The 16,035-nt window shown below is 35.7% G+C and overlaps 1 protein-coding gene across 5 annotated transcripts in view; it reads left to right on the forward strand.

The window, feature by feature from the left end:
• LOC105840067 (dopamine D2-like receptor) overlaps positions 1 to 16,035 on the forward strand; it is a 228,577-nt gene that overhangs the window by 195,479 nt on the left and 17,063 nt on the right. For all 5 annotated transcript variants that reach the window (XM_036289526.1, XM_036289527.1, XM_036289528.1 and 2 more), the window contains exons 3-4: positions 11,568 to 11,677; positions 13,702 to 13,954. In XM_036289526.1, the coding sequence (XP_036145419.1) occupies positions 11,568 to 11,677; positions 13,702 to 13,954 (363 nt within the window). The remainder of the gene's footprint in view (positions 1 to 11,567; positions 11,678 to 13,701; positions 13,955 to 16,035) is intronic.

Genomic DNA, 16,035 nt, shown 5'->3' on the forward strand with positions numbered 1-16,035 from the left:
TACATGGCGCAGTTCCACGTTATCTTTACGCGTCTTTCTGTCTTCGCGGAATATTTTTCTGCGAAACGAGATTACGAGGTGAAATACATCACTCACGCTGTATCAACTTGCATCATATTTTTCCACTAACGCAATGAGTATGCTGGTTGAAGCGTAATCGCATCGGTGCTTATTTTTTTCTTTGTTTCCGACGAGTGGCACGTTTCTCATTCGACTAAAATTACCTCGTTAGATGTCGTAAATCTTTATATCCCCGAAGTGGTTACGAGGAATGATTACCTACGTAAAAATGTGTACTTTAGAGCAAGGGGGAGACGAGGATGGGAAAGCAGGCGGCATCTCTTTAGAAACACCTGTAGTACCTGTCAGCCATCAGTCGTTGGCGGTTCTAAAAGCAATTAATTTGCCGCACGAGTAGATCGGAAAGCCAAAAAGCGTGACTTCGGCTACCTGCTTCGATCGATCATCCCTTCGCGCGACCGGTTTTACCGTGGTAATGCCATCTTTCCCCGCCTTTCCTGCCGCCCCGTCCGCCGTTCTCCATCCCCTACTCCCTCCTCGTACAAACCACCTATACCCTCGATTGATTCCTGCTTGCACGAAAAGGTTTCATCCACCTAGGACAGATTCTCTCATACCCCTTATCACCTCTCGCGTTTGGTTTGGCTCGAGACTTCTCTTTCGCTCAGTTCCATTTTCTCCTTTCCTTCTCTTTCCCCTCTCCCGCGTTTCCCGGCCTCTTAGCACCTCCATCCATAAGTCTAACTTTGGTGATTATATCAATTCCGAATCAATTTTACCGACATCCTCCGCCACCTCACCCCCCATCCCCCCTATCTCACTGCCGTCGCGTCATTGAATTACAAGGGGTGAATCGCTCCGAGTACTGCAGCCGTTCGATACGGGAATTAATGGGAGCGACGTTACCCATTTAAGCGCTCGATATGATAGCCGGCGTCGATGGAAAATACGGTCACTGGAAAACTACGTACTGCTGCCTTTGGCATGTATCGCCCGATCCATCTTGTCATTTTAATGTTTGCTATTATTCCTTCCCTCGGATGACAATGCGCCATCACGGACGTCGAGTCACTTTTCAAACGGCATGAAAACATGTTCCATTTATATTGTATCCCGATACAATTCTTGCACCGTGCAGAGTATATAAACTTCCGATTTAATACGTTTACGTAAGCGTTACGTGGAAAAAAATTGAGGTATAGCGAAGGGAGCGGTAACTGTTTTTAAAAACCTTTATTCGTTTTTCTCATTTCTTTCACTGACTTATTTAGCTTTCGCTTTTGATAAAATTAGAGAAAATTCGTTGTATGCTAAAGATTTTCACGTACGAAGCAGATTGTTATTTGTAAAAATTTATTTCCATCGCTTTACGTCACCCGACAGCCATTATACTCACACGTTGAAATATTTGAACAGAATAATTCCATCAACAAGATCAAAAGTCAAGTGTTACATCTAGATAAAAAAAATTTTTTGAAATTTGTACACTTCTAAAAAATTCACGAGCTCCACACGGGAATCTCACATTTATCACGGATCATCCGACATTTCGCGATTACGTAGTGTGTGTAAATATATATATATATATATATTTATCCAATTTGTTGATCGGATTAAGCGTGAATGTGATATACCTACTCGAAAATACTATTGATTTTTTTTTAGCGCCAATTTTTCATCTATTTTAAACATACGACATTCGCTCGATGGAAATTAATTGCATTTTCGGGGGACAATCCTTCATATTGAGATAAGAGCTTCAATCCTTTAAATCGTAGCGCTTATCGTTGCGCAGGATCGATGCAAACTAATATAATAGTCTACATATATCGGCTGAAATCAATCGCATGCGTCTACGCACACATTGTGCACGTTTACATAATATAATATCTATTACGTCAACTCTGTCCTATACATTATATTTATCACAAGCTCTGCATTGATACGAATACTTTAATTGATTATTCGAGGTACGAGAGGAGAGAAAAGGAATTCTCTACTAAAGTCTGAAATCCAATGAAGTCTTCTCATTCGGAAAACAAGAAGATAATAGGATGGGTGCATCCTCGTGGAACGAGAACCCGAATTAAATCGCGACTTCGAATAAAAAGTGAAATGAATTTAATTTATATATATATCTGTTACTGTGCGCGGTAAATAAAGTTATTTTCGATTTTAAAGTGTGCGCAATAAAATTTGCCTGTTGCCACGATAAAGCGGAATTGATTTCTAAATCTGTAATGTATTGCTAGACAAAATCTAAGTGCGTGGCGATTTTTTTTTCCCGCTCTAACACAGAGTACACGGAAAATTAACAGGAGCATTGTCCGACTATATTCTCGACATTCGTGCTCAACTATAGTCGAGTACCTCGTCCGTGTCCTTCATGTCTCGTACATTCTGTATGGCGAGTGCTCTGTATATATTCCAATAGGTCGATTGCGTTATGTACGACAATCGAGTACATTATATCGAGTGCATTAAAGTGAATGTACGATGATATAAATCCCACCCTCTCGGGCTTTCAGCCAGGAGGCACCCCTCTGCCACAATTTTCCTCACTCGCGCGACGCTCTTCGCCGGTAATTTTGTATTTTCCCTCCGCGATTCTCTCCCACGATGAATGCACCAAGGATGCTGTTAATTAATGGCTGCCAAATTGATACCCGACTCGACTCGCGGATTGTCATCTGTTGTAATCGTCGCAAGCATCCTGTGTGGCTTAATGTTCTATTGTCCGGCATATACCATTGCTAACCATCTATTACTGTCTCCACTGTCGGCTACTCCACTTTGTGCGGTGAGTATAGCGTTAGCTCCCGTGAGAGATAGGTCGCCGCATGCGCGGCTATAATATCCGGATCACGGGTGGAACGCTGTGAAGCTGTTTTTCTAATTACGCTTAGTGCAGGTCAAGTCGAAATAACAATGACAAATGTAGAAGTAAAATTGATGGAATCTACAATAGTTCTATTATATAATTTTTTTTACACAATTTTGTGACGAGTCGAAGGTTTATTGAATTAAAAAAAAGAAATGTCATCATCTTTACACAGACGCTGTTCGACGGCACGAAATGATGCTCCTAGTAAGAATAGTAACATACCTGAATCAGCGGTTTCCGCGGTGATGTAGCGAAATTCGATTGATGCCGCACATCTAACGCACGCTAGTCAAACATGTGAATTTCTCGTATTACTCTCTTGTCTACATCACAATGCGCGAGGGCCGCAAGTACCATGATTACGAATATGCACGTTGCGGAACTTTCGTTGAAAGTATCATTATCCTGCACGACCCCGTATCAAATTGATACAGGGATATCGACTTTCGGTATCGACTTCGGGTAAACTGCGTGTGTATTTGCGAATGATCCATCGTGTAAGCTTCAATTATTTTAATACTTATTTTTGGTTAAAGAATTATCTCCTTACCTGTAATTTGCTTGATTTATAATTATATCTAAGTGTTAAAAATTGTGTCCTCCCTCTCTAGCATTTAATTTTCACTTTTGAAATAACGCGCACGATATTTTGAGAATAAATTTATTTTAAAAATTACAATGTATGATAATAGCCATGGATCATGAGAAGAAATTTCAGAGAACTATACCATAAGTAGTGTAAATACTATGGTAATTTGATGATAAACTTGGTAAAAATTTTTATAATTTCTTCCTTGGTCCGCGTGTACTATTATATTTACCATAGTAATTTTTATTATAAAATTTTCTCCGTGTGCAATTGATTATATATATAAGCATAATTTCTTTGCTGTACTGTCTAATCTGCTTAATTATAAATATTCAATTTGCAAGCTATAGTTTTGCTCTATTAACCAATATATCTTTCTCCGTGAAGCGATATTATTTAACGAGAAGATGACAAAACGTAATTATTACAGCTGACCGCTCTAAATTTCCCGTGCCGTTGCATTCAACATCTCGTTGAGTCAATTAAAACGTCAGTGTTAACTTGCTTTGACGTGATGAAGCGCCAGTGCGTAAACGTCAACATAATTTCTACCGGGCACTATAATTATACACAATGTCGCGTGCGTTATTCCTTCTGATTCGTGCCAGTATGTTGAGCGAGGCCAAGCACGAAATTCGCTCGCGCATCTCGCTCTTGTCGGAGGAGCGATTCACGCTGGCGTGCTTTCCAAATAGACACTTATTGTTAGTTGCGCTCGACGAATAGCGCAATTAACGTTACGCACGCATCGGTTTCCCCGCACGAAACTCACGAAACTGCTCGTGTTTTAACGTCGCAATATCCACTATCTTCGGCACCTGATTGCCGCGATTTGATTACCGTACTCAAATAGTGGTTGCTAACGCCGTATTGAATAGCTTGCGGAGGATCCTATAAATTGAGAATGTTACAGAGAAGAGGAGAAAAAAGCTTCTGGATTCTTTCGATCAACGGTATTTTTATGTTAGCGATTATCGCGAACTTAAATATTTAAGATATCGATTTCCAATAAATGCAATTAAAAGGTATAAATTGATTTTGCATATCAGAATTATTCAAATTATTCAAATTGTACTGTATTATTGGTCGCTGTCAATGTTTTTTAGTACTTGAAGATATCAACAAACGTTTTAATAAATGAATTAATTAATGTCGATCTCATATATAAATACAAATATTTAATTTTGCGCAATTAAAACGAAATACGTATTTTGAGAGAGAAATGTATCTCATTGTATTTTGCGTTAAACTTAAAATACGCAAAGAAATTATATTAAATTTACGAATGACAGCTGAATGCCGATATACGATGTAACATTCATATCATTTAGTATTGTTCCTAAAAAACAAATGCTGTAAGTGATTGACATGGTTTATTTGTTTTAAAGCAATTTATTCAGGAAACACCTCGCGGATTGTTTGCATAACATGAAAACGATTTATACAGAAAGCTGATTTCGCTGTGCTGAACAATGTTTGCGTCACCATAAAAATGTACGCCACGGATACGATATAAACTTTTCCCGATAATCATTTCAATATAATAATTTCACTGGAAATCACCGGAGATTCCAAGTGCGCTGCTTCACTTGTCCCCCTCCCCCTCCTCAGAGCGCGGAAAGAAGTTCGCTTATTATACTACGGTTGCAGAATATATAGATTGGAGTCGACGCTCCAATAACAGAGCTCTTTGCCACAGCAAAACGTGCTCTTATCGAGTTGGATGCGACATAAAATTTTGAAAAAGCGATGAATCTCGCGTGAGCCTAAAAGCGGGCAATGTGGGCAAGCGATTTTGACACATCGAACGGACGAAACGCGCTTAAATTACTTTGGCCTAGATGCTTCATTGACATCTTGGCCGCGATTCAACTACGCGAACGAGGGCGAGCACTGCGACATCCGGCAGCTTGGCCATGTTGGGATTTAAATGGCGGTAGGGCTAATTAATAGCACGCCATTGGAAATTTATTACGTCAACCGGTTACGTTTCAAAGGCGCACGACTCCGCTCGTGGCAACGATTATCGTTGACAAACTTAACTTAACTGCCGCCGACAAAAGGGACTGCGCCGGAAAGACTCGCACATTTCAAGTGTGCTGCTAAATGCAGCGACGGCAGCCGACTACGATAGCGGTGGCGACGCGACGAAGTTATAAACTAGCGAAACTTCGTGCTGACGAAGCCGCAAATACTTTCGTTGACGTGTAACAAAAAAAGTTTAATTTCGCGGAGCTCACCGAAACAAAATTTGCGGCGGTTGAGATGGTTCTTTTCGCCTTTCCGAGGTAAAGAGACGCGCTAAATTTGCCGTGTCTTTTTTATTGCGGGCGCGTCGCGCGCAAAAACCCACCACACATCTCTCCTTGGGGCGGCGAAATTTCCGTAATTCTCCGAGTCACTTCTGTTACTTTTAAGGGTCTGTTACGTGTCCATTTCGCATGACGTTGAACTTTCATTTTTAATTATGAAAGCTTTGTTTTACGAGTTAATTTAGTAAAAAATGTCTGGCTTATAATACAATATAAATGTCTCTCTCTCTTTCTCTCTGTTTTTCTCTCATATATTATTTATCATTATCTATTCTTAAAATACAAATATTTGTGCTTGAATTAGATATGTGTTTGTAATATATAAAATATAAAATAACAATGGATACAAGGTTTTTTGATATGCTAGCTGAGTTCTTGGATTTTTTACAATCTTTTTACCTACACCTCTGAGACTTTTTAGTGTCATTATAAAATTTAATGACACCACATGGGATAGAAGCATTCTGGGGAAAGTCGGGCAAACCTACTTCGATCAAACGTGATAATGAGAAAAGTGAAACATCTCTCGAGAGGCACCATTATTGCGGTCTCCCATATATGACTGTATTCTGGGGAAATATATATCTTGATACGTTGTGTCGTGAAAACGAAATTCTCTGAGAAAAGGTGTAGCTTTCCATTATCGGAAAAATATTATTTATCTCTATCGCGCGGGTTACTTTTTGCAGCATCATATTTTTATTTAATTGAATTTATTATTGCTAGAAATTGTGGCGCAGCGTCCGGTGACAAACTATTTGTGAAAAGCAGCCCGCATATGATATAATATATTAACGTAATGAATATTTCAAATAATGTTTATCAATCCATCCCTGCCAAGTAAACATATTAGCATATAAATTGAATTGTTGAATAAAGTTAACAAATTTGATTTTAAAATTACTCATGTAAAGCTGTTATTATTATATAAAAATAATTACTAACATTAAAATCTGTACGAGTTAAACATTTTTCATTATAAATAAATTAATTAAATAATTAAGATTTATATTAAAGGTAAACGGATTCGGGTTTTATTTATACAGAAGCGAATCGCGCAATAATTTGAAATTACGTGGGCAATTAAATAATTAATCACGGTAAATGGCAAAACATGATACGGGGAAACAAGTTTCGCCGATCTCGTGCGCAATTCGCGTGCCACACACGCATCGCATGCGGTTGGCTCTTTCGTCATTGAAACTCCGACACGCTCATAACGCAGACTTCATTAGCTCGTAAACACACCGAGTGCGCTTATCATGCGGGCCCAGGTTAGAGTCCAATTATGAGCTCGATCGTAATCGAGCGCGCAGCCGCGTTCATACGCTAAAAACACACGGATATACTCGCCGATCTTAAATGGAGACATGCGCGTACGTGCGCTTTTATTTGCGAATCTATATATATAAACTGGCGTAACGCCCTGATAGAGCGTGTAACAAGGGAAGTTACGACAAGGGGCGATAATAATTACTTCGCTGTACGTTGCCGCCGCGAACGTTATCGGAAACTTAGTTTGCGCTAGTTTTTAAAGTAAAACAGTGTAACGTAGATTGCCAATAATTTATGTCGCAGTGACACTTAGGGAATTGTGTGAGTCAAAAATACAAGTTTTGCTACATGTGATGTACGTGTACATTGATTTAATTATTATTATAATCGCTTATTTTATTATAATTATTTAGTTGATCATTTCTTGTTCTTTTTTCAAATTTTCAAGTAAATTTTAAAGTAGAATAAAGATGTGATATATAATAACGAATAACAAAGACAATAAAATACATTATTAAAAACCAAAACAACAATGTAAACGTAACACATGTACACAATTTAATAATTATTTAATATGTTGCTATAAGTAAAGCTGCTGTTCAAATTTATTGATCTATAATATAAAAAATTAAGATAAAAGTTTTTTTTGTATAGAATAAGCACCACAGGTTACTGATTAAATATTGTTGTGAATAGATCAGTGTCTATATTTTTATTTTATTTATTTATTTATTTATTTCACATAATCCTTGCCTTTCGGCTTAGGATGGCTTCCAGTTTTTCAAATTTTCAAATATATTTTTATTTTATTATTTTTAGTTTATAAATAAATGCACATACACATTCTCTCTCCTTTTTTTCAACATTTGTATGTGTATGTGTGTGTGTTTGTTTGTTATAAATATAATTAGTAATTAGAGTTAAATAATAAAATATTGTATTAATTAATAAAGGAACCAATAAGTGTTGCTAAAATTATTGGATGCGTTAGGCCTGCAAGAAGAATTAGCTTAGGGGAAGGATTAGTAGCTTTATAGAATGTATGCGCAAGTAAATCAGTTTTTTTGGAAACCGACGAAAATGGAGTTAACAAGCAGTCTGAAATATCGCAATATCTGCGATTCATGCCTGTATTATGGCACGTGGGAATACCTATATTAGACCCCGTACTAATGCATACCGCCGCGCCATGTACATCTAGCCGCGGAATATTATTCCGTATTCACGTATGCGTGTGTTTACCCGTGGAGCGCACATCCTGCACCGCATTTATAATCAGGAGTTACAGAAGTGAAAATTTCTCGCTTCGTGCACGCCGCGGAAGCGCAATGCGTTCATATCATTTTTCTGGCCCTTTATCCGAGAAAGAATACAAGGGACGACATTACGCGTACAGATTGCACATATTTAAATGGTTTGAATTAAATTTCTCTACTTTTCCGTTTTAAACTTGAATTTTCATCTTTTATACTTGTGTTTATTTTTTTTCCGCGCGATATGTTAAAACACGCGGTAGGACTCGCGATATAATTGCATACATAGAACTCATTCTCAAATGCTCCACTCATAAATGTTATTAGAAATTATTCAAGTTGTGTCTTGCATAATTATATTATTGCATAATGAATGTGTATTTTAACATAGAGCGTATTAATCTAGAAGTAATTCAACAAACTTAAGAAACATATTTAACATCTAAAATAATGTATATTTAAGAGAAATAGTTTACACAAAAAGAAATAAAACAAGTCGATATTTTTATACGAATTTTCACAAACATTAGTTTGTGAGATCTCCAAATTTAAATAATTTTTAAACACACACACACACACAAAGAAACATTTGTAGTTAGTTGATTTACCTAATAAAAAAATTCGCATAAATTAAGAATTGTAAGATTTGCAAAATTATTGTTAAGTCGGCGCTTTGACAAAAAAATGAGACTTCTCATCTTACACTTGATATTTTCAGCGATCGATTTTTACATACTGTTGTTTATAACAAATTTTCTATGTACGTGATTTTAGCATGAACTTCTCGATTCTAGTAAACGTGCGATAGCGTAGGAAGTAAGGATGAGAGAAATTTCCAATGCACCTAAGTAGTGAACAATTCCTTATCAAAGGAATTACGGATCTGCCTATGAGAATGTAGACACAATTAACAATACTTCAGAATTTCAATTGAACTTTCAAGTTTCGAAGATGCAGCTCGTTAAACTTTCATTAAACACTTCTATATGACTGTCGCGCATTGGAAAATTTTACGGAAAGTACATGCGTGCGACCGAAGTGAGATGGCAATAAATCAATACGTGATAAATTGTATGGAAATTAGTGGAATAACCACATCTTGCCTGAAATATCCCATTATCTGCCGTAGCTACTCACGCAAACATTTACGAGTGAAAACAGCCCTGCAGGGGATGAACGTGGAGACAGAAATGTGACCAAGTGTTTCAAACGGGTTTCGGCCGCAGGATATTTTGCACACGAGGCACGAACATTGCAAATAAATCAAGGCTCCTCTGGCTTCCGCTGTGGAGAATCCACGAGGGCAGCGAGTAGGTGCGCTTTCCTGAATGAACAAAAAGGGCAGAGCAACGCACTGCGGGAGAAAATCCAATGTGGAATGTCGAAAAAGAGGTCTAGAGCTCATCTTTCGATTTATCGATTAAACTATTTAAATGGTTTAATTATGGATAAATAATTCTTGTAGATCCTATTCTCAAGCGATTCGCTCTTTTAGTAAATATAAAGAATAACTCTTGGAATAACTCAACTTCTTGATAAAATCTTTTAATTTTAAATAACGAAGTTACAGATTTATTTATCGTATATATTATTTTTTACACTGTGCGTTTGCATGGCATAAACAATTTCACAGTTTCGCATTTTTTTACAGGAGTTATAAGAATAACGCATATAACAATTTTCAACTGTATGTTCCAAAACAAAATTATTTTTATGAAAAAAGAAGATTAAGTGCATTTATATATTACAAATTAATTTGATTTTAAGCGAGTGCTTCCGCAATATATTTTCTCACCAATTAACGAACATCATGTTTATACATAAGCAAATATGAATCTCGTTCGGTCTACCGATTTGATACTGGATTCGCTCTTGCTATGGCATACACATTCAGCCGCAAGTGTGTGCAATAAACATGAGAAAACTTCGGGAAATACGGAGCCAATCTTATCAGACGAGATACATTTCGTGAGGCATGGCGCACGGAGAAATCGAAATAAATAATCGACGTCGTAATGTAGGCCATGGCGATAAAACGCATTGCATATATTGCACTAACGCACGATGTAATCGGAGTACGGCGGACTGTAGTCCGCTTGAAAAATGCATCTAGTCCTCGGTTGGAATTTGTTGGCCGCCGTGCACACAATGCTTGTCCAGCGATGTGCAAAATCGCTGTACGACGTATGATCGTTTCGCTGCGCGCGTGATTTTCGGACGAGATTATTTTCATCTACGAGAGGAGATAAATGGTCGCTTTCAAAAAAACGTACGAATGCGTCGAATTGACTGTAAGACTGATAATTATCGGAATAAAATTAGACATCAGCTATACATATATATAAAAAGAACATTGTTACCTCTCATTATCAGTAGTTTAATATATATTATTTACTTTATTATGTTTTATATTTATTATTATAAATGATCTGAATTATAATTTACGAAATTATTTTTGAATAAATATAAAATCCGAAAACATTAATTAATATTATGTAATTTTATAAATTTAATAAATTTCATATGTTCAAATTTTTATTATTTAATATTTAATAGTGATCTCTATATATACGTTTTTTCAATCACTTATATTTTTGTATTTTACAAATTTAAAAGTTTCTTCAATATTTCGAAAAACACGTACAGTGGAGATACTAAATGGGAAATATACATAATAACAATTTTAAAACATTTAAGAGATACGATTTTTATTTTAGATGATTTTCAGTCGCAGAATATAAAAATAGTAATAAGTAAAATATAAATAAAATTGGGACAATATTTCAGACTTAATATCTACACTCTGCCATCTGCGTCTGATTTGTATATGCCTTTAATTCTTCTTGTATCTTGATTTCATAATTGGGTTTTCATATTAGCATTTATATTAAAAGACATTCTAAATGAGATATGGTAGAGAATACGAATATACTATATTTTGAATAATAATTACAATACACATACTGTAGAGAGAGTAGAGAGATAATATTTATTATTTTCAAATATTTAATATTTTATAATATTAACATAATTCTCTCTTTGACACTTATTTTATTGATATAAGATTTTACATAATTTTTTATTAATATAGTTTTCCTTAAAAGTGATTTAATAGCTAGTAACAAACATACAGGTTTTCTATGTATTATATAATCTAAGGTGTATAATTAATGTGAGATAAACCACAATTTTTAATATTAGAAAAAAATAATTTTTTTTGTTTATCTTTGCAGGTAAATGGATCTTGGAGCTTACCTGGATTTGTTTGTGATTTTTATATCGCAATGGATGTGACTTGCAGCACCAGTTCTATATTCAATCTTGTGGCTATTTCAATAGACAGGTAAACATTTTCCCTTCGTTTACACAAGAATCAAAACATCAATCTAGAGATAACATTTAGAAACTTTCCTCCTGTGAGATAAACTCCTCGCGCAATTCTTTGAGTATATCTGAAGATTAACCAATGAAATTTATACTCGATAGTTAGTTAATTAATAGTTAATCGAAATATTATAAGACTACTAATAATATTGCCTCGTATATCAAATTTAATAGATTTTTATTAAAAACATAAAATTTTATTATGTGATACGTACGTGATTAGTACAAATTATTATTTTATGATTTTACTAAATTTTTTGCGCGTGACTAGTAAACTAAATTAATATTGCCTAGAGATACGTTACAATCTTCCACGTTTTTCCTTAAATTCCGATAATGGAGGACATTAATGTCCAAACATGTGCTTTCGCCAATTTTCGTTGTCGTAAAAGAGTCACCGGTGATTACCAGGAAAGTTTGGAAATCAGGAAAAAGTGAGGTAGGCTGATTTTACTGGTTTACGTGCCTTGAATAGAACGTGGACAGAGATCGCATTTATGTTTGGAATGTAACTCGTTGGTAGAAGAATTAGACATGTACGGTTAAATTTTTTTAATTATTTAGATATAGGCCGTTAGGTTAGGTATAAGTTTATATACATATATCAATAAAAATAGATTAAATGGTTGTAAAATAAAGTTAGCGTAAAATTGGTCATTATGTATACTCGTATATTTATTATTTTAAATAACTAATAATTACAGAAAATCATAAAATTAAAATATAATAACATGAAAAAAATTACAATTTAATAATAATTTTATTTCGTATATTTTTTAAATATATGATTCTTATCAAAAAAGCATTAATCTCGCACATTTGTCGTGAATAACGTTCTTTTAAAATTTAAAATTTTAAATACAACGAATTTGTGATTTGACGTATTAGTATGCACTGATGTATATTAAAGCCGTTGTACTCGAAGCAAATACATATAATAATTTATTATATTTAGGTAAAATTAGTGTATAGCGGTTTTAATATGCACTAACGTAGTCCAATCGAATTCACTAGCAAGTCATCAACCGCGTCCCGTATTCCTAAAAAATATGTAAACTAAAAAAGTGCATAGATTGTTTTTTTGAACGAAATTCATTTCGGCTACGTTTAATTGATTTTGTGTCGTTGAATTATGGATGGAAAACAACGAGAACCTTCATTCCCTTCCTTTATTGCTTTCTTTGTTCTGAAACGATACAGGGTTTGACAAGAGATTTGTCAAATAGTAAATTGATGACGTGTTGAACAAGAGATTGAAGAGTGCTTGATGATACATATCACGAGAAGTGCTATGTTCCGCCTTCATGCCCGACTCTGCGGAAATAAATTGTTATTAGTTAAATCGTAACGAAAAATACGTAAATGCGCAAGTCATGCACTCGATTAATTTTCCGTTTGAGAGAACCGTAATAATAGATTGCTATACAATGCAATGCCAAAAATTAAAAACATTTTGAGAGTTTTTGTAAAGAAACTTTGGGTTTAAGATTGTTTTACAATATCTCTCTTCCGAACTTTGGAAATCCCCGTCTGCAATGGATCGAAAATAGCCTTTCACGGTCTTTTCATTCCTTCGTAGGAAGTTTGTACGATCGGCCACAAATGTTTGCCAGTGATAAAAGCGCGTATTCAAACTGTTAAAAAAACAACAGTTTTTATGGATATTTTTAAAATAATAAATTTTTTATGTAAAATATTATCGACATAATATGTAGAGATTGATTTGAAATTCAAATTACACTTTATACATGCACACGTATATATTTAAAATTTGTTCTCGCTTTTCCCCGAAACAAATTTTGTTTAAAGCAACAATTGGTATACAATCGATAACCGCGAGTATAACAAATACGTTAATCGTATGAGACGGGAATTCTGAAGGATGGATGAGGCAAGTGCCGCTGGGTGGACAGTTTCGTGACGACATAATCCCCGCCGTGCGGTACGGAATTGCAACGCAAGCGAAACGATTTTGAATTGCAGATACATAGCGGTGACCCAGCCGATAAAGTACGCAAAGCACAAGAACAATAGAAGAGTATGGCTGACGATACTGTTGGTCTGGGCGATATCGGCCGCGATCGGCAGCCCGATTGTCCTAGGCCTGAATAACACTCCGGATCGGATACCGGATCAATGTCTGTTCTACAATTCGGATTTCATCATCTACTCGAGCCTGTCCAGCTTCTACATACCCTGCATCATCATGGTATTCCTTTACTACAATATATTCAAGGTGAGAGCGACGTGATTTTTTTGTCGCGGCAGCGCATACGAACGGGCTGTCGTGTAAACCTACTTTTTTTTTTCCGCGTGCCTAAGAATCGACCGGACGCTGTAGACTCTGGCGCATGTAGGGTATAATACATAAGCAGCAGTCATCTTCACTCTCACATTTTGGCGGGTACGCTATAAAATTTAAGGAAGTTATCTATCTTGTTTTATTTCAACCACGATATTTTATCGCAAGAAACTTTCTTATTATGCACATATGTAGAGTAAACGAGAGAGCTGAAGTTTTCTCACCGGAGGTTGAGAAACGCTGATATTAATAGGTCAAGCCGGTTAGCGGAAAATATAGGATCATACGGGTAATCGAAATTGCGCATTAAACGAACACGTAGATTAAATAAACCGTCATTACCATCGCCAGTACAAATTGCGAACAACGCGAACAAATTTTGATGTAATAACCAAAAATCTGCAGTTTAATAATTAAATTTCTAAATATATATAATTGCGATTGATATACCGCTGTTATATTTCGAACATTAGTTAGAAATTAATTAACACCGGAGCGAGATAAAATCTTAAATGAAAAGTTCGCGAGGCTAAAATTATATCCGCGATGAATTTTAAAGCGTACGGCTTTTGTAATATAACCGCTGGTGGAACAGTTACACACAAAGACCGCGCAGTGAAATTTATTTCAAAGATTTTGCTCCAAAAAGAAATCGATAGCTGTCTTTGTAGCGGAATCGACGCACGCACGCACGCGCGCGATGACAAGACGCAAAGGAAATTATCTCTAGCTCGATTACAAAAGGGCAAAAATTTATTCGTGCCTCTTTTATCTCTATGATTACTTCAGAAACGTGAACCGATCTCGAAATTGGCTTCACCATGAAAGGTAGCTCTTGCAAAGGCGAGTTCGCTGTCTTCGTAATTTAATTGTCACGTACGCGCTCTGTGTACGGTACCGCTAAAATTAATCTGACTTTGCTGCCGACAGCGCGGAACTCTTCAATATTTTGTTTTGGAATTAAATTAGAGAAGAGATATGATAAACCGTGATAGTTGAAATTAACGCACAACCGCCGTAGTCATAAAACGTCAACATAAAATCATAATGAAACTGTCGCGCATTTCGAAAATGATGCACGTATTTAAATATTTGGATGTGGCTTCGTGGCGGATGGTTTTGCTATAAACAAACTTATAAAATCAGCTTGGTTCATCTGTCTCGTGTGTTCGACATATTCGTAGTAAAAATCGCGTTTAAATTTTATGCGATTAATCTCGGGCGCAGATGGAGCAAAGTGCACTGCGGTTTATACAGCGGTTGCTATCATATTGCGGTGGATCGTAAATATGGCTAGTCGGACAATTTCCGCGTTTGTAGCGTACGGAATATTTCGATTGGGCTGTTAATTTCGTACTTGCGGCAATTGCATGCGCATAATACCGGGACGTGGAATACCGTAATAATATTGATATACGGCTTTTATATTTTGAAATATAATGTTACCACGTCATACGCGTGCGATATTATATCACGAGCTCACACCCTTCATAAAACCAGAACCACGCACATCATTGAAGGCATCACTGTCAGTTGTAAATTTCTGCTGAACTTTGCTGAGCTTGTAAAAAAAGTGTATGGAATGTAACTTTAGATGAAAAGGAGAGTATTCAGAAAAGTTGAATTTTTAAAAAAAAAGCTCTAAAAAAATTTAAAAGAAATAGAGAATGGAATTTTATGTACAACAGCATACACATATTTTTCTTTTTCTTTTTCTTTTATTTAAAAGGAATCAGTTTTTTTATCTAAATCGACTCACATACGACAACAATATGTAAAGGAATTTTTTCTTCCACAAGTAAAATTTATTTGCACTTTTATGAGCCAACATAGGATTTTTGCGTGTATAATTAATTATTAAATTTTACAATCACTAGTATACATGAATTGCGCGCAACAATTTCGTTAGTTTCGAAACACAGTTCTTACAGCCGGAATATTTATCTAATATTACAAATTAAATAGACACTTACTATTTATATTTAATATTTTAAATCTTTGATGATTTTTTTAGA

Source organism: Monomorium pharaonis, chromosome 7 (genome assembly GCF_013373865.1).
Source record: "Monomorium pharaonis isolate MP-MQ-018 chromosome 7, ASM1337386v2, whole genome shotgun sequence".
In the NCBI taxonomy this organism is placed as follows: domain Eukaryota; kingdom Metazoa; phylum Arthropoda; class Insecta; order Hymenoptera; family Formicidae; genus Monomorium; species Monomorium pharaonis.